Source organism: Protopterus annectens, chromosome 10.part0 (genome assembly GCF_019279795.1).
Source record: "Protopterus annectens isolate FY-2018-M chromosome 10.part0, PAN1.0, whole genome shotgun sequence".
Taxonomy (NCBI): Eukaryota; Metazoa; Chordata; order Ceratodontiformes; family Protopteridae; genus Protopterus; species Protopterus annectens.
Genome location: NC_056744.1, coordinates 407,595,374 through 407,614,369, shown reverse-complemented (window position 1 = coordinate 407,614,369; position 18,996 = coordinate 407,595,374). Strand labels below are relative to the sequence as shown.

Below are 18,996 nucleotides of genomic sequence, written 5' to 3'. Positions count from 1 at the left end.
GAGCAACTAGTTTGCATGTGGAGGGGCAGTGAGCAACTAGTTTGCATGTGGAGGAGCAGTGAGCAACTCGTTTGCATGTGGAGGAGCATTGCCCCTTAAATTTAGTACTGTGTAGCTTCATTTACTCTAGCCCCAAAGTGCACCACACCCTTGTAACTTGCCCAGTAAAGGACCTGACTTCATCAATATGCGTTTTCCAGTTTTTTCTGCAGTCAGCTTGGTGTATATGGGTATATACTGAGACAAAGTAACAACTGTCTAAAGTTCACTGACTACCATTTAATCCTCAAAGAAACAAATGAAGTAGACAAGGGATGTATATACTCAGCGTCTCTAGAGGTAAAACTCCTGTACAGACAGTAATAACAGTGTGGTTGTCAGAACCACCCATGCTGCACCCACCACCTGTGGTATGCACACCCCATACATAAACCTACTTACTCTGAGGCAGTTAAATGCAACCTTCCCACACCCCATAGACCTCCCAGACATTCCACCTGCAGAAAATATTCTCCGCAAACCTGAAAGCACTCAACAGAAACCCCTAACACTGCACGTGTAGCCACACCCAGTGGTGTAGCACCTGACACTGCATGCGTAGCCGCACCCATTGGACCTTCAACTACCAATAAGGCAAACCAGTAAGCTTTCCAGGATTCTAGTCAAAGGGGACTTCATTGTGCGACATACTGATGCCCTACTCACCAGGCTGAACAAGGAGGAAATAATCCAGTTTCCCTTTTTGTGTTGGATTTAGTCTATCCCATTTGGTTAGATATTGGCCTTACCCATACCATATCTTCCCTCCATATGAATGTATTCTTAGTACTACATACATTATGCCTTATAGTTTTCATGTATACTACTGAGTATATAAAATGTACGTAAAATATGGGAAAAACTTTCTCCCTGGGATTCCGCTGAAAAGGGTTTTTTTTTTTTTTTTTAACTAAACCAATTTGGACTAACCCAGCAAACAAATGCAAATAAATTAGTTTGTATGGACATATACCAGTGGCACACTTATTTGTACTAGACTCCTTTTTCTTTTAAAAAGAAAATTAATTTTATGTGGGTTCTTTTCCTTACATGACAACAGTCTTGCATCTTGGGTGTGAGCTGGTTTATCGGAAGAAGGAATATCCAAAGTCCTGGGAGTTTGGACAGTGGGCTGGCATTGTTCTTTCATGGTGTCATAAGTACAGCAGCAGTGGTCCAGTATTCTAACATCTGTTACAAGTCAGAGATGTACTTTCACCAACAATCTTCATATTTTGTGGGGTATGTGGTAATACTACCTTTCATATTTTATGGGATACATGGTAATGCCACCTTCTCTGTGGTTTCTGGGAAGTGCTGTCACTTCTACTTTATAAGGTCCGAAGGACACTGCTGCATGATGTTCAGTCTTGTGGTCCCAAGGGTACTTCTGCATGTTCTTTAGTCTTTTGTGAGAGAACGTTCTCATGTCTCACATTGTTTATTGTTCATTGATGTTGGTCAGTCAGTGGTTGGATGAATCATTTACGTGGATTGAGCACTACCTGAAGGTGCCCTAGATGGTGCCCACAGGAAGCGTACCAGGTACAGTCAGTGGGAGGAGCGCCTGGGGAGACCTTCAACACACTAGAGGGATTTTCACTGGGAAGCGTGAAAAATGCCACTGGATGAGATGGAGAAAACCGCTTGGAGTTACAAAAGTTTAGTTTGCTGTGCTTCCCACCACTTTATATTCACTAAGACATGTGGCCTGGCAAATGTTGATCATAGTGATTGTATTCATTGCCTTATGCAATGCTGTTTTGCTTTTCCATCACTGAACTTTTAAAACAATGTCAAGTTGTTGAGATGTGTATGCAACTGTTGTGCAGTGACATGAGCCTTGTTTGAGGCGATGGCATTAAAAATATTAGTGTGTTGAAGTCTGGTATACAACTTTTCAGTAAGGTAGAATTGTTTAAGAAAATATGGGTTATCTTTGTGTATAGATTTGTTTATTTTTTTAGGTTTGTACAGACTTTCTAAAGCTGTACTTCAAGTAAGCATTTGAAATTAAAGTTCTTGCTCCTTTTAACAGCAAACAAGAATACTGAAGAAAAATTAAAACAGATGGAGTCCTCTAAGGAAACCATGGAGGCAGCACTAAAAGAGAAAATTCGTAATCTGGAAAAAGAACTGGACAATGCAAATGATCTTTTGTGCTCTTCAAAACGCAGAGGTAAAAAAATGAACATACCAATTCGGTTCATGTTGGAATGATTGAGATATTTAGTAATTAATCATTTTTTATCTGATGCTAACTGTGTAAGTGCAGTCTGTACTTTATACATGGCATTATATTTTCTTTCTAGGTTAGGCTAACAACCTGGAGCTAAAAATCCAGTAAACTTCTAAAAACTTGCACTACTGGTGTAAGTGTACTTTTTAGTAATGGGCAGACTTGGGAAAATAGTAGAAGAAATGTTCGTCAGTAGTACAGAAGTTCAATTTTTGAATTTTTTGAAGGGCTGTGAAATTTTGTGTACAATACTGTTAAATGTATCTGCAGGTTGTGTGGATTTCTAAGATAGGTGGAGTGACTATGTCAAATTAGGAGGTTTAAGTAACAGTACATGTGGTCTAAAGTCACTGGGTCTATGGTAAGACTGAAATCTTCTGGAACTTGCGCACCACATGACATGCTGCTCTCTCTTAAGCACCTCATTAGCATTTAAAGGTGCATACCTAGTGTAACAACCCCCCCCCCTTTTATAAAACAAACAAAAAAAAATCTATAAACGTTTGTTCATATTTCTGTGTGTGTTTAACTAATGGGTCTGATGTCAATTTTAATTCATTCCTCAAATAATGGATCCGACTCAAATGTTATATTAGCTCATGGCTTCCAACAAACTCTTGAGCTCCTTCCTTACCCATAATGCACCAACCCCTAATATCTCTCATATCTGGTTTGCTGCTTTCACATCTAGATGTGGTTGCCTTTAGCTCTCAAGTGTACAGTGGGAAATAAAGTCCATCATTTTATATGACTATTTCTTTCATCTTTAAATTTATTTTTTAAATATTTACTACTGTCCTTTTTTCATATACTTTTGAGTGTAAGCTTTTCTACCTTTGTTGGTAAGCCTAACCAGTCTTCCTTGCTTCCTTTACATGTGCTGTATACCTCTTTCATTATCATAGTTGGTATTTTTTTCTCTACAAGATTGTTGTACTTCTTTTTTACCATTGTTTAACTTTAGAATTTCTTTTATGATTTTTTTTCCTTCAAAATGTCTGAAAAAGGTCCTACAGGTTTCAAAAAGTGTCATAACTGTGGATACAAGTTGCTTTATTCCGATGTCCACAATCTTTTGTGCACATCAGCTTGGGCCCGGATCATTTACAACCCCCTGAGCATCAGCTGAAAAGAATAATAAATTGATTTTTAAAAAGCTTGCTGACAGCTTCCTTCTCCGAAGCCATTACTGGGGTTCAGTCCCCCAAACACAAATGTAAAGATCCTACAACAGGTCTAAATATTCTGAGTCTCCAGCCTCCTCTTCCTCAGAACCTAAAAAGAAGAAAGAGAACTTGGATCCAAAATTACTCAGTCTATCCTCATTGGATCTACTCAAGCCTGTTCCAGATCATACACCCTCTGATCTGAAACCTTTATCAAGGGCAACTTATTCTCCTAGTCTGGATGCAGTCCCATCCAGCGTGCCCTCTCCCTTTTTAGAAAGGCGCTCCAAATCTCCTTCCTTAGCATCTTCTCATTCCTCCAGGAGTCTTGGAGAAGCAGATGCGGAGAGGATGGTGAGGAAATTCTTCACAGTGCAAGTACAGATGGGAGTTATGGTTTCTATCCCTTCGGGTCAGGAAGTCTGATCATATTCTCCACCCATTACAGCTCCTTTTCTAATCCAACCTGTTTTATAGTCATTAGATCAGAGCATTCCAGTTCTTTCTCTTTCTGATCCAAAGAAAGCACAGTCTTTGAATCCAAGTACTGCTCTGAGTGCACCAGCTTCTACATTGCTGGAGCAGGATGATTCTCAGAGCTGTAGCATCCCTGTCAGATCCGGGAGGTTAGAATCAACTCCGAGGTTTTCAGTGCTCTCTCTTCCTCTGGAGTCTCTGCACTGGACAGCTTGGCTCCTGCGTCTGACTCAAGTGGAATGTTTTCAGGGTGGAGGGAGGTGACCAGCCAGAGAACTGTTTCTCGGCTCCCTAGTCTTCCTTCTGCCCAGAAAATTTGCCTTAAAGGTTGTGAAGAGTGTTTTCTGCTCTGGCAGTTCAGATGGGTCATACCCGCTCGGATGAACCCTCTACTTCTCAAATGACTTTGCACCGTGATCCTCAACATCCACCCAGGAAGACCCTAGGAAGAGAGAGTGCAAAAGGAGGCACTTGGACTGTCCACAAGAATCTGTCACTGAGGATACTGATTTTGATGGAGAGAGGTCTCCAGAGTCACCACTCGATTTCTCATTTGGAGATATTCTTGAGCTCCTTAAGCAGAAGGTTGATTGGTCTTCCCAAGAGTCTTCTCCGGAGGAATCAGTATTTCTGGCAATCTTTGGAACAAGCCCATCTACCTCCTTGGTGACTCTGCCCGCTAATGAGCTCATTGATCTAATCTCTAGCTGGGCATGGAAGGAACCTGATATGGTTGAGCCAATCCCCAGGAGACCAAAACCGGATTCTCGTCCCACCAGTAGGCAGGGAATTTTGGGGTAAAGGGGTGTCAGTAGATGCCAAGGTTGTGGTGGCAGCTCCAAAAAAGGAACTCACGGAACAGAGTTGCCTAACAGAGTCTAAGGTGATTGACAGGTTTGGGAAGTGTGTTTATGGGTCAGGGACTTTTGAACTCGGATTGCTGAACATTTAGCACATTTTATAAGGCTTCAAAGAGATTTGTTTAAAGAGCTATTGAAATCTCATTCTGAAAAAAAAACTGCTGAGGCTCAATCTTCAGTAGTCTCTCAGTTAGCTACACTACAAACTATATCTCATTCTTCCATGAGGTTATCTTGCATGCTGCAGAAGGCGCCTAAAGGGCCGCGTGTTCAGGTATTTCCATGTGGAGGCATGTCTGGATGCTGCTGTGTGATTTTGCGGAGCTCTTCAAGTTCTAGTTTGTCAGTGCTCCCTTTGGCACTTCTTTGTTTGCCCCCAGAGTGAAGGACACAGACTCCATGTGTGAGAAAGATGGAAAGACCCTGTCTGAAGTGGGAGTATGTTTTTTTGACCCCCTCAAAGGACCTTATCCAGGAATCAGCTGGGGGGGGTCAAAAATGTAGTTCAGAAAATCACAGGGTCCTTTCCAGGACACACACGGAGAATAGTCTTCCTAGAGGCAGAGGGGGGAGCTATGATGGAAGGAGACACCTCAGTGGCAGAGGAACCCCCCAAAACTGGGGGTCTAGAGATTCCTCTTCTGACAGACCCTTTCAACACTCCTGAATGGAGGTTCGATTTGCCTACCTCTGGAGATAGTTGGGTGTCACTTATGTCTGCACCAGAGAGCCTAGCTAGATATAACAAAATATAGTTTGGTGCAGAGAATTCTTTCCAGAGGTTATATAACTACATTTTCCTTATCCTCACCATTGTCGAGAAGAAAATTTTCCTGATGTTCCACCCAATCAGAGGAAAGCAGCAGCACGCGAAATCCAAAAGCTGCTAGAAAGTCATCCAACCCAGCAGATCAAATAGAATCTGGAACTTAACCAAGATTCTTTTTAAGTGTCAAAGAAAACAGGACATGAGACATATTTTGGATCTCAGTGTATTGAACAAGTCAGTTTAACACGCAAAGTTCCAGATTGTCAGGGTTCAGTCTATTCTGCCTCTCCTGGCAAGGACGACTGGATGTGCTCTATAGATCTTCAGCTGATCTGGAAGGTACTTGAGCTTCTGGCTGGGAGTCTCACTATCTGTTCAGACCACTGCCCTTTGTCCTCACCACAGCTGCCAGGGTGTTCAAGTGCATGGCAGTGGTAGCGGCTCACCTGAGACTGCAAGGATTCCAGGTGGTTCATTACTGGCCTGACCAGACATCGATTGATAGAAGCATGAGATTAGGCACTACAGACTTGTTCACATCTTGGAATAACCATAAATATAACGTGTCATTTTCAATCAACCCAGATATTAGAGTTCATAGGAGCAGTGTTCATCACATTATCTGTGGTAGCTTCTCTTCCACTGTCAAGAGTGCAAATAAGGATGCAGGTCAGGCAAATAATTTGTGGTACCAGAATTTCAACCAGATTGCTTCTGCAAGTCCTGGGATCAATGTCAGCATTAATTATTTTAGTGCCTTTTAGCACAATTCCACATGAGAATTCCACAGTGATGCTAGCAATACAATGGTCAGTGCTCAGGTATGCAAACGATACCTTTACTGGGGGATGCAGTCGCAACAGGTGTTACAAGGTTGTCCTTTCATCCTTCCTCAGCCCAAGGCCATAGTGACCAAAGGGCTACCCAGATTTGGTGGGGGTATTTACTGGGCAAACCGTCTAAGGCACTTGGTCTCCAGAGAGTCCAACTTGCATGTCAGTGCTCTGGTGATGTGGGCAGTGCTTTTGGCGTTTCAGGCATTCCAAGACTCCTTATCAGGACAGTTGCAGTCCAAACTGCCAATATGTCAGTAGTTTGGTACATCAACCAAGGGGGGGGGACCAGATCTTATCACCTGCGTTGAGAAGCCCTCAGAGTGTGGCAAAGGACAATGTCTTCCAACCACTTTCTAATAACCATGCATATTCCGAGGAAATCCAGTGTGATAGCAGACAAACTGAGCAGGTCCATCTTACTATTTCATGAGTAGTTTCTCAACAGCAAAGTGTCAGAAATGATTTTTCAGACAGTGGGGGCCGCCTTGCTGTTAACTTTTTGCATCTCCCCTATACAACAAGTGCAGCAGCTTCTTTGCCCTGATCACCCTACCAAGGGAATTGGTGAGAGATGCTGTACTCCATGTACTCCCCCCCCCCCCCCCCAGTGTTCTGTATGCTTAATCTCAGACTTCCTCAATTCCCATATTCCTTCAGAAAGCAGCCTAGTTGAAGAGCAAAGTGATGTCCTCATTGCATTTTACTGGCCTCGACAGATTTGGATTCCTTTCCTTTGGTCTCATCTGCTGTATCCACCTTAGATTCTGGATCCAGTGCCAGACCTCCTATCTCACCCAAGCATGGTTCATAGGTTCTTAGATGTGTACTAGGCTAATGGCCCTGAAGCCTTTATAAGCCTAGCCCAAAGAAGTGCCCTGTCATCATGCCGCCTGACGTTCGTTCCCAGTGCCTCTATCAAGTAGACCTCCTGCAGTGACCCCGGGGTGAACTTTATATTTCCCATCCACTCATCAGGATTTCTCTTGAGGGCCAGTGAGGTGATCTGCTTGACATGTATGGGAAATCTGTTCCAGAGCATGGGCAGTCTCTGGGTTATGAACCTATCCGTCTAGCATGTTCTGTTGATTGTGGTAATGAGGTTGAGATTTCTGGAGCATGTGGTGCGGAGGGATTTGGATTTCTTTAGATGTAGCATTTCTAACAGAGCTGGGGCAGACATGGCTTTGCAAGTCCAGCAGAGATCACCTTAAAAGACAATAGCTGGAGTTTGTTTGAGTCTGCCCGTGTAGGACATTTGTTTAAGGCCTAGAATCCTCTTCGTGAGGTACTTTTGTGGCCTTTCCAGCTGTTTCATGTGTCTAGTGAGGTACATGCCTAATGGGGCATTATACACGATGACAGGCCTTATGAGGGAAGAGTAGAGAGAGAGATGTTGACTTCTTTTTTTTCTGGATGCAAAACCCTTGGTAATGAGTTGTGCCAGATAGAAGACTTTCTCACCACAGTAGCAATGTGGTGGTCGAAGGAGAGGTTGCTGTAACCTGTCTCCAGGTATCTTATAACGCCTTCAGTGTTCAGTGGGCTCCCATCGATGTCGTAATTAGTGGGAACTGAGTTTTCCCCAAAGAGGATGTCTATGTATTTTTTGGCATTAAGCTTAAGGCTATGGTTTCAACACCAGTCATTGGTCTCAATTAGGCCTTTCTGTAGGATGTCTGCATCACTTGGGGAGTTAACAATTGCTCCCAGCTTGCAGTAGTCAGCCAGAGTTCCCCCATGTTGGCCTGAAACAGGAGAGGACCCAGGACTGATCCCTGTGGGACTCCACTTGTGACTGGTCAGCAGTCTGGGTAGGAGTCCGCTGCTTTCACACTGTGGGTTCTATTTGTGAGCCAGTTTGCAACCCACCTAGTGATATAGGGATTGATACCTAGTTTGGTGAATTTATCAATAATTCCTGAGTGGGGAATGGTAACAAAAGCCTTGGCCAGATCAAGGTAGTCTGTATGAATTGCCTTGCCCTCATCCACAGCTCTCATGACTGACGCAAAGAAGTCAACCAGGTTGATCAGTCATGATCTACCTTTCACAAAACCAAATTGCATGGGGTCTAGAGTTTAGAGATTCCCTATATCCTTGTTACTTAGGTCCATGATGATGATGTGCTCCATAGCCTTACATATCAGACTCGTCAGGCTAATGGGGGTGATAATTCCTACCATCTGTAGTCACTCCCCCTTTATGGAGAGGGATGAGTGTAGCAGTGCACCATTCAGTAGGGACAAAACCTGAGGTGAGGGTGTGATTGAACAGGGCACTCTGATGTGGTGCCAGTTCACTTTGTAGTTCATGTAGAACACATCCAGGGATATTGTCATGTCCTGTGGAAGTTGTATTCTTGGCCTTGGACAATGCAGCTTTAACCTGTGCTGCAGTAATGCTGGGTGCCTAGCATTCCTCCGGTGTTGTGATTGGACCTTTAGGGGGGAGAGAGGGGTAAAGTTGGCACTGAATCTGTAGGCCAGTTGTTGTTGTGTCTTTCGGCTTTTCCCGGTTAGGGGTTGCCACAGCGGAACTCCGGTCCGCTAATGATTGGCAGTAGATTTTTACATGCCAAGTTGCCAGCTCTGACACACAACCTTCAACGAAGGTACGCCCAGTATGTTGGCAATGTCTGTTTGCTCAGTATAGGAAGTGCCATTGTGCAGTAACTCAGAGCAAACCTGGGTATTGCCATGGGAGATTCTTGATATAACTATAGAAGGCTTTGTGGTTGTTTTTAGTGTCTGCCGCAATTCTGCCTTCATAGCTGGCTTTAGAGGTTTTGATGAGGGATCTCAACTTTTTGTTGAAACTAGAAAGTTTTTTCCAGTCTTGGGACTTCTCCTTTTTGTGCAACAGTTTCTTCCTTCTGTTGTAGAGTTTAATGGCAGGGGACCACCAGATAGGCTTCCTTTTTTTGGAGGGGAATGTCTTGGTTCTATTGGGTATGGCTAGTTACATGCATTTATGTACATGTTCGTACAGTGCATTGGTGTATTGTTTGGCAGTCATGCATCTATTTTCTATTGACATGGGTGCCGTGAAGTTAGCCACCTCTGTTTTTAGGAGCCCAAAGTCAGCTTTGGAGAAGTTTTTCATGGTGGTTACCTTTGCGGGGGGTGTGGGTGAGATCTGGATTTCCATAGTGATTAGTTTGTGGTCGGATCTAACCAGGGAGAAATTGACTATTGGTGTAGAACAACAGTTGCCCCTGTTGGTAATAACTAGGTCAAGGATGTTGCTTCCCCTAGTGGGGGCAAGAATGAGCTGAATTGGAATTGATGAATTCCAGGAAGCATTGGGCCAGTGTATTGGTGCATAAGTAGTTTTCTCAGTTGCTGGAGGGGTAGTTGAATTGTTGGGTTGGACTCTAATAGTTTCCATAGTGCTTGGGAATGTGGAGTGAGAGTCTTGGGACATGGTTGGGGACCTATAGCAGGCTACGACCTGAATCGCTGTCTTACCCAGTGTTTGTTGTACCTGAAGTATCTCATTTCAGATGGGTTATGCTGGGCTACTAGTCTGGAGGTGTGCATATCCTTTATGAATATGGAGACACCACTGCCTTTGGAGCTTCAGTCCATGTTCTGGGGCTAAAAGGTATGGAATGAGTTATAACCCGGTAGGGCAGGGGTGCTTTCTTCTACTTTAAACCAGGTCTCTGTTACAGCACAAATGTCTACGTTCTCCATTTTGAGGAGTGCTTCAAGCAAGTGCATCTTGAGATTTAGACTTCTGGCATTGAGCAGCATGACCCTCAGATTGCATTTATTTGTAGCTGTTACGGTGATAATTTGGTCTTTGCAACATCTGCTAAAAAAAGGCACTATAGGGGGTGGCAAGAACCTTAGCCAGTATCCAGAAACCCAGGGGTGAAGGATGTAGGCCATCTCTGGCAAAGCATTGAGGTCTGTCAGTCATGTCATCCCAAGCAGACAGATACTGGATCCCCTTAGAATGACACCAGAAACTTAGCCAATTGTTGAAGTCAGTCATTTTCTCTGACTGCGGTACCATTCTTGGTGACTGTAGGATGCTGCTCAGGGCTTGGGCCACATAATCCGAGAGCTCGTCCATGTGTCTTTTCATGTAGTCCAGGGAGGTGCATCTGGTCATTCACACCCACATGGACAGTGACTGTCATACTTGTCCATGTTGTGGAGTGACCCGGGTGTGTGTGTTGTGTCAGATTCTGGCATCTGATAGCGGACTGTTACCTTCTCCTTATTCAACCCAGTGAGTGGGATATCGGTGTGCTTCACTATTGAGTCACTTGTTAGTATATTGGGCAGGCTGTTTTGCCTTAGGGGCTTAGGTTGAGGGGCACACTGTGTAGGTGAGCTATGTATCTTGTGGTTTGTGCTGTGTTGTGCTGGTTGAGTGGTTCACCCAGATATCTCAAGTCTCAAACTAACAGCATGGTTTCTCCAATTCTTTTAATAGGCGGTCAACCCGTGCCCTGTTCCCTGTCCATTCCATATTTTGTCTTCCCATAAACCTTCTACTAGAAAGCTCTACAGGAGTAAATGGAAAGGTTTGTTTGTTGGGCAGAGGAAAATCAGATAGACCCCTTCTCAGCTCCAGTTCAATCTGTTCTAGAATTTTTAGCGAATTTATTTAATAAAGGTACTAGTTCATCAACTGTTAGTCTTGTTTGCAGCAATTTCTAACTTTCTTGTGGGCTTTCAGAATTCTTCACTGGCTTCTAAACTGTGCAATGCCTTTTTGAAAAGTGCTCTTCTGCTAAGAACCCCTTATAAAGTCCCCCCATGCCATCAAGGGATTTAAATTTGGTACTGCAAGCCTTTATTCAGTCTTCCTTTTCAGTAGGCAGCTAGATGTGATCTTACATTTTTGACCTGGAAAACTATATTTTAGTTGCAATTACATCTGCTAGAAGAATTTCGGAACTTCGAGCATTGTCTTCTAAGCCATCATATTTGACTTTTTTTATAAGGTTAGGTTACGTTACTTGTCAGTGCTTCATTCTTAAGGTGGTGTCAAAGAGTCCAGTATCAACCAATCCATTAATTTACCAGTATTCTTTCCAAAATGTACAAATAAAGGGTATATATGCTGTACTTACTGGATGTCCATAGACAGTTACTTTTATATCTACACAAAACAAAAAAGATGAGAAAGACAGATCAACTATTTGTTTCCTTTACACACAATAATTTGTGGGTGAATATGTTGCAAAGGTAAGTCTAGCTACATGGTTGGTGGATTCATTTTCTTGTATTTAGATTAAATGTAATCTCCCCTTACCAAAGCCCTTAAAGGCTCACTCAACCAGATCTGTGGCAGCTTCTGCTGTGTTTCAGTCTAGAGCTTCTATGGGTGATAAAGTTGTGGCTGTAACTTGGTCAAATCTTCATACTTTAATCACTCATTACAAACTAGGTCTAGTCTCAAGGGGACGAGCAGCCTTTGGCTCAACCATACTCAGGAATATCCTTCCTTAGAGTTCATCCAGGATTTTAGGTAGCTAGGGACTTTGTCCCATTACTTGAGGAATGAATGAAAATAGACAACATTATGCTAGTTTCCATCTTACATCAGCAGAGGAGAAAGTCTTCATTGATTGCATGTCCGTAGAAAATTGAGATTCTTCATGCATCATGCAAATATTCCGGCAGCTTGATCAATTGATGTTCTTCATGTTTCACTGTTGCAGTCATTACATTTGGGTTGTCTGCCTGCAGGTAGCCCTCAGCCGGCTTGAATATCAAAGTCTTGGGTCCTGTGTCGGATGCTGTCTCATCTTCCATGACGTCAGGTAGTCAGGGGGATGAAGTATGCAGCCGACGTCATTACATCAGTCTTTCTTACCACGCAGTGCCCGAAGCAGAAGCAGTTCGCAAGTGCCGGTCGGCCGACTCCTGAAATTTTCTTTTTCGAGTTTCAGAACCAAAGTTTTCAAAAAAGCTAAGTACCCCATTGGAGATCCTTTTTCTTGCTCTAAACCGATGTCAGTAAAAGTTAACAATTGTATTACCTGTGGAAAGCAAATACCTCATAAAGATTTTAATTCGTACTCCATTCCTTGCTTAGGCCCAGACCACGATGTTCCTCGCTGTCGGTTTTGTGCCTTATTCAATCCTCGTACTATTCGTCGTCAGTCCATTTTTCCAGCAAACTTTTTCGGTACTCTGTTTAAATATCCAGAAATGGCTTTGGTAAGTCATCCGACTACTGACTTTCTGAAAAAAACGTAAAGATAAAGACAGACCGCATAGGTCCAAATCTGCCGACGACGCTTCCATTAAGCTAGTTGCCAGTTCGCCGGTACTCAGTGAGGCGCTTTCGCAGCCCCTGATACTCGCTACTTCAGATTTGCAGGCCTCTACTGAGACCCATTTGGAGTCCGGTATGCCACGAGATGCTCCTTCAACTATAGAACCTGCGGATGTCTCTGCCTTGGATGGATCATGAGCCGCTGTGCAGGCACCAGCTTCTGAGGGTGTACTCAGGCCTACGGACTTGAATTTCAAACCGATGCCATCTTCAAGGCCTAAAACAGCCCACGACTAGAAAACCGACGTCCAAACCGCATGGTCAGGCCCATATGCCTAAAAAACAAATAAGAATGTCTGAAGACCTTCTTACTTTAATTAAGGGAAGCCAGCCTTCTCCCTCTGAGACCTAGCATTGATTATTCTGATCAGGATTCTGAAATTTCTGTTTCTTCTGATTACCAGGATTTACCCTCATCTACCTATGAGGATTCTGATGCAGAGGACTCAATTCCCTCTCCTTCCCCATCCAGAAGATTTTTCTTTTGGTGAAACCTTGCACACTCTTAGGGAGCATTTCTGCTGGGAGAGCCAGGATACTCTGACTTCAAAAAGAGGCTTAAGGAATTCTTACTCCTACCTCAACACAGGCCTTTAGCTATCCCTCCTGTCCTGGACATTATTGATGATGCCTTCTTGGAATCCAGCCTGGCCCCAGACACTTTACCTCCGGCTCCCAGGAAACCTGATAGGTATAACAGTGTACCTGACTCTCACAAGTTCCTTTTCAAGAATCCTGCTGCAGACCCAGAGACCATTTCCCAGGGACCCAAAGGCATTAAGGCTACTACTGCCAAAAAACCTACCCCCTCTAGTAGAGATTCCAGGGCCTTGGACAGATTGAGTAAGAAGGTATACATTTCTGCTACTTTGACCATTAGGGCCTTAAACTGCCAGTTTTATAAAATATCCGCAACATATTATGGGACTACTTTAAACAAAAAAAATGATGTTGATTCCTGACTGTGCTGAAAATACAGAATTATAGGATTTAATGCATTCTGCTGAGCAAGTTGGTAAACAGCAATGTGTTTTTGATTCTTTAGCAGAATTTTGCAGGGCTGCTGTCACTGGGTCTGTTCTTAGAAGGCATGCTTGGCTTAAGGAGCAAGCTTTGCCAGATCATGTTAAAGCTAAATTACTGGATGCTCCCTTAAACCAAGATCGCCCGTTTGGCAACAAAACAGAAGTCATCCTTAAAAAGATGGAGGAAAAAGCTAAATATGTGCAAACTGTTAAAGATTTCCTGCAAGTACAGTCTCCCAGATTCAGTAGGCATTAGCCTTCTATGAATTGGTCCTTTCGTGCCTCTTCCAGGCCTTCTCAGTCCAAACCCAGAAACAGCAGACCACTTGGTCTACAGTCTCAAGGTACTCACAGGCCTAAGCAGTGGGGAGCTTCCACTTCCAAAGCTGGAAGCAGTAAGACACCCCCCTATGGAAAACTGTCACAATGATTTAACCTTAAACCTTTCCAGCCGTGCTCAACTGCATGCTCCCTTAGCGGGAAAGATTGCACTGTATGCAAAAAACTGGGAACTCATTACCCAGGACAAATGGGTTTTAAATAGTTTCCCAAGGATACAGATTCCACGTCCACACCTTACCAACCCCAAACGGTTGGCCAGACCTACCCCCAAATCAGTGGGCAGAGGCTCAACAGCAGGTTCTCTCTCTTCTAAGTATCAGGGCTATTCAACCTGTCCCACCAGAAGAAAGGGGACAAGGGTTTTACTTAACTTTTCCTGGTACCCAGAAAAGACAGCTCCTGGCGTCCTATCCTGGACCTCTCTATTCTAAACATTTTTTTGGTAATTCCAAAATTCAAAATGCTGACACTTCATCTGCTTCCTATGCTAAGCAAGGATGCCTGGTTGGCAACTTCAGACTTAAAGGAAGCTTACCTGCACATTCCAATAAGGGAATCTTGCAGGAAATACCTATGCTTCAGAGCAGGCTCCATGCACTATCAGTTCTCTGCACTTCCCTTTGGCTTGTGTACTGCGCCCAGGATATTCACAAAGTGCCTAGCTCCAGTCATTGCATTTTGCAGGCAAATAAATATTCAAATATATCCATACCTGGGCAATTGTCTAATTCAGGCAGAAAGCCAGGACATGTTACTAAATCTGGCATTTGTAAAGAAACTTCTAACCTCACTGGGGTGCACCATAAACGAAAAGAAATCTCATCTAGTACCCTGCCAACAAATTGCATTCCTGGGAGCAAGCTTGATCACAACTTCACAGATGGCTTACCTCACGCCAGAGAAACAAGTTTATTTGACAGCCTACTTCAAACTACTGGCTACAAAGACCCAGCTATCTGCAAGGAAAATCCTGCAAGCCCTGGGGTTCATGGCCTCTTGCATTCTACTAATTCCATATGCAAGACTGCACATGAGGAAACTACAGTGGTATCTAAAAAGCCTATGGTGTCAACATTCAGAGGACCTGGAATCAATGATTTCTGTCATTCCTTGCTTAAGGACAGAGTTCCTTTGGTGAGAAGAGGCCTGCTACAACAACAAGGGACTGCCAATCATTCTACCCCCTGCTGCCCAAACCATAACAGATGCATCAGACTATGCATGAGAGGCTCACCTGGCAGGGCAGTGCATTCAGGGCAAATGGAACCAGAGTCAGATGCACCTGCATATCAATCAAAAAGAAATATTAGCTGTACAGAATTCACTGACAGCCTTCAAGGACCACATTCTTCCAGGACAATTATTGGTGAAGACAGACACCACTGTTATGTGGTACATAAGCAGGGGGAACCCAGTCTTATCCTTTCTGCAGACTAGCCATGGCTCTGTGAAACACAGCCTTGAGCTACCAAGTCCACCTACAAGCTCAGTGCCTGCCAGGCAAACTAAATTCACTGGCAGACGACCTAAGCAGAAATCTCATGTACCCACATGAGTGGAAACTGGAACCAAAGATATTCAACATTTTGAAAAACAAATGGAGGAGCCCAGAGATGGACCTGTTTGCCTCCCCTCAGAACTACCAATTGAACAAATTCTGCACAAGAACTCCCCACAGCCAAGCTTGGGAAGTGGATGCCCCGTCCTTCACCTGGGAAAGCCTCTCAGTCTATGTCTTTTCCCCCCTTTGCCTCTCCTCGCACAAGTTTTGCTAAAGATCAAACAAGACAAACCAAGGACAATACTGATTGCACCAGACTGGCCACGCCAACACTGGTACCCCAATCTTGCAGAGTATGTCACTGCTGGATCCATGGTACCTGCCTCAGACCCCTTCCTTGCTGTCCCAGCAGGAGGGACAGATTCTGCACCCCCAGCTTCAAACCCTGAACCTTGCAGCCTGGCTAATTCCCTGAACTCTCCAATAGCTTCACTCAGTAAGCAGGTGCTAGATGTCATTCTGGAAGCCAGGAGGGCCTAGTACTAGAAAATCCTATGCTGAAAAGTGGAAAAGATACTGCTCCTAGAGCCAAACTCAAGGGATGGGCACAACAGTGCCCAGCTTACCGCATATTCAATACTTAACAGAGATGCTCCACAAGGGCCTTTCCTTCTTATCAATTAAAATTCATGCCTTGGCAATTTCAGCACATTATAATACTGAGTCACCCCTCTTCTCTCATCCCCTGCTGAAACAGTTCCTCAGAGGGGCCAAAAATTTGACCACCCAGGAGAGCCCCTACTCCAGCCTGGGACCTTAACTTTGTATTGGAAAAGCTCACACTATCTCCTTTTGAGCCAGCTGCAACTGCAGAGTTTAAATTCCTTTCTTGGAAAACTGCTTTCCTTCTAGCCATTACTTCAGCAAGGAGAATGTCTGAACTTCAGGCCCTCATGGCAGTGGAGCCCTTCATCATCTTCCATGCTGACAGGGTGTGCCTCAGGACCAACTCTACCTTTATACCCAAGGTGGTATCCAGTGTGGCCCTTAATCAGTCCATTCGTTTGCCTACCTTTTTTTCCTAATCCACAGAACAAAAGAGAACGAATACTACACTCTTTGGACGTGCACAACTAAGATTTTATTTGGACAGGACGAAGCCTTTCAGAAAAACTGAACAGCTGCTATTTACCTTTCTTGCAGGGGCAGAGGGGAAGGCCATTTCAAAGCAAACCATTTCTAAGTGGATAGGCCACTGCATTCTTTTCTGCTATAAGCAACATGGAAAACCTACCCATCAAGGGGATAAGATCACATTCCACCAGGGCTGCATCTGCCTCTACAGCCTTTCTCAGAGGTGTCTCTACCAGAGACATTCTAGAAGATGATACCTAGAGCTCTGTATATACCTTCACCAAGCATTACCATTTGCCTGTGTTTTCTAAATCAGCAGCTGGTTTTGCCCACTGCAGTCTTGCAGGGCTTAATAGCTGGTCCTAAGCTCTCTAACTTCCTCCTCCCGGCCTTAGCTTTGGGAATCTACCCAAATGTAATGACTGCAACAGTGAAACACGAAGAACATAGTACAGTTGTGTACACTTACCATAAATGTAGATGTTTGAGTGTATTCACTGTTGCAGTCCTGGATGTTCATCATGTTACTCTGCTGCAGTCATTACACTTGGGTTATCCTGCAGTCAGGCAGTCCCCCAGTCGGCCAGAGTTCCGAAGTCTTGGTCCGGCGTCGGTTGCTGTCGCTTCCTCCTTGACGTCAAAGCGCCAGCCTCCTTGACGTCAAAGCGCCAGGGGTATACAAGATGCATCCAACGCCATTTTCTTCAGTCTTTCTTGCCGCACGGTGCCCGAAGCAGAAGCAGTTCGCAAGTGCCGGTCGGCCGACTCCTGAGATTTTCGAAGTCTAATTTCAGATCCGAAGTCTTCAGTAAAGCTAAGTACCCTGTTGGGGAAACTTTTTTCTTGCCTCAGACCGATGTCAGAAAAAGTTAATTGTATTTCTTGTGGGAAGCAAATACCTCATAAGGACTTCCACTCTTACTGTATTCCATGCCTAGGCCCTGATCACGACGTCACTAGTTGTCGGTTTTGTGCTAGATTTAACAAATGCACTATAAAAAGTTTTGATTTTGCTTTGTACTACTTTGGCCGAAAATTCAATTATACTATGCCGTCGGATCAACCGACAACCGCAATTCCGAAAAAACGCAAAGACAAGGATAGACAGGCATCCGAGGTCCAAAACAGACGACGAAACCTCTTCTAGGCCAGTCGCCGGTTCTCAGGTGAGGCGCTTTCGCAGCCCCTGACACCTGCTACCTCAGAGCCCACAGGCTGCCTCCGACTCCCACGTGGAGACAACTAGGCCTCTGGAAACTCAAGGTATTGGGCCTACGGAAACTAATCCCTCAGATGGGTCCAGAGCCGCTGAGCAGGCATCGACTTCTGAGGGTGTTTTCAGACCTTCACTACTTACCGTTAAAGCAACAACCAAGACAAAAGTACCATTTAAAGACAAAGAAGCAAGTACAGCATTCTCCTGGACAGTCCTCCATGCCTAAGAAACAGATGCTTAAAATGGCCGAAGAACTCATTACTCTAATCAGGGGTTCCCGTCCCCCTCCTGAGAAAAGGCCTAGGCGGGATACAGACTATGATTCCTCTGATCAGGTTTCCATTTCCTCTGATTCCTCTTCAGACCAGGGATACTCTCTACCTCCCTATGAGGACTTTGATGCTGAAGAATTGTATCCCTTTAGCCTCTCCTCCTGAGGATTATTCTTTTGGGGAAACTTTACATACCATGAGGGAGCATTTCCATTGGGAAAGTCAGGATTATTCAGAATCCAAGAAAAGGCTCCGGGATTTCCTTTTATTGCCTCAGTACAGGCCCCTGGCTATTCTGCCTGTGCTAGACATTGTGGATGATGTGTTCTCTGAATCCAGCTTATCTCTTGATTCTTTGCCCCCTGCACCAGCCAAGCCGGATAGGTATTACAGAGTCCCTGACTCTCACACGTTTCTTTATAAAAACCCTTCTGCTGATCCAGAAACTATTTCCCAGGGTCCAAAAGGGGTTAAGGCTTCCATTGCAAAAAATCTAGTACCCTCTGACAGAGATTCCAGAGCTTTGGATAGATGGGGGAAGAAAGTTTACACTTCTGCAACTTTAGCAGTAAGGACTTTAAGTTGCCCGTTTCACATGCTTAAGTACCAACAATATTTAATGGCTCAGTTAAAACAGAAAATGCTTGCAAGCTCAGAAGCTCCTGACTATAAAGAAATGCAGGATTTATTACATGCAGTAGAACAGGTGGGAAAACATACTCTTGCAATGTGGTTTTGATTCTTTAGAGGCCTCTTGTAGAGCCGCAGTTACAGGTTCTGTGATTCGAAGACATGCTTGGTTGAAAGAAAAGAGTTTACC

At 44.2% G+C, this 18,996-nt stretch overlaps 1 protein-coding gene across 1 annotated transcript in view; it reads left to right on the top strand.

Moving 5' to 3' along the window:
- TPR (translocated promoter region, nuclear basket protein) overlaps positions 1–18,996 on the top strand; it is a gene marked incomplete in the record, with an annotated part of 1,837,142 nt that overhangs the window by 146,775 nt on the left and 1,671,371 nt on the right. Inside the window, 1 exon segment of the mRNA XM_044085316.1 lies at positions 2,078–2,218. Within this exon segment, the coding sequence (XP_043941251.1) occupies positions 2,078–2,218 (141 nt within the window).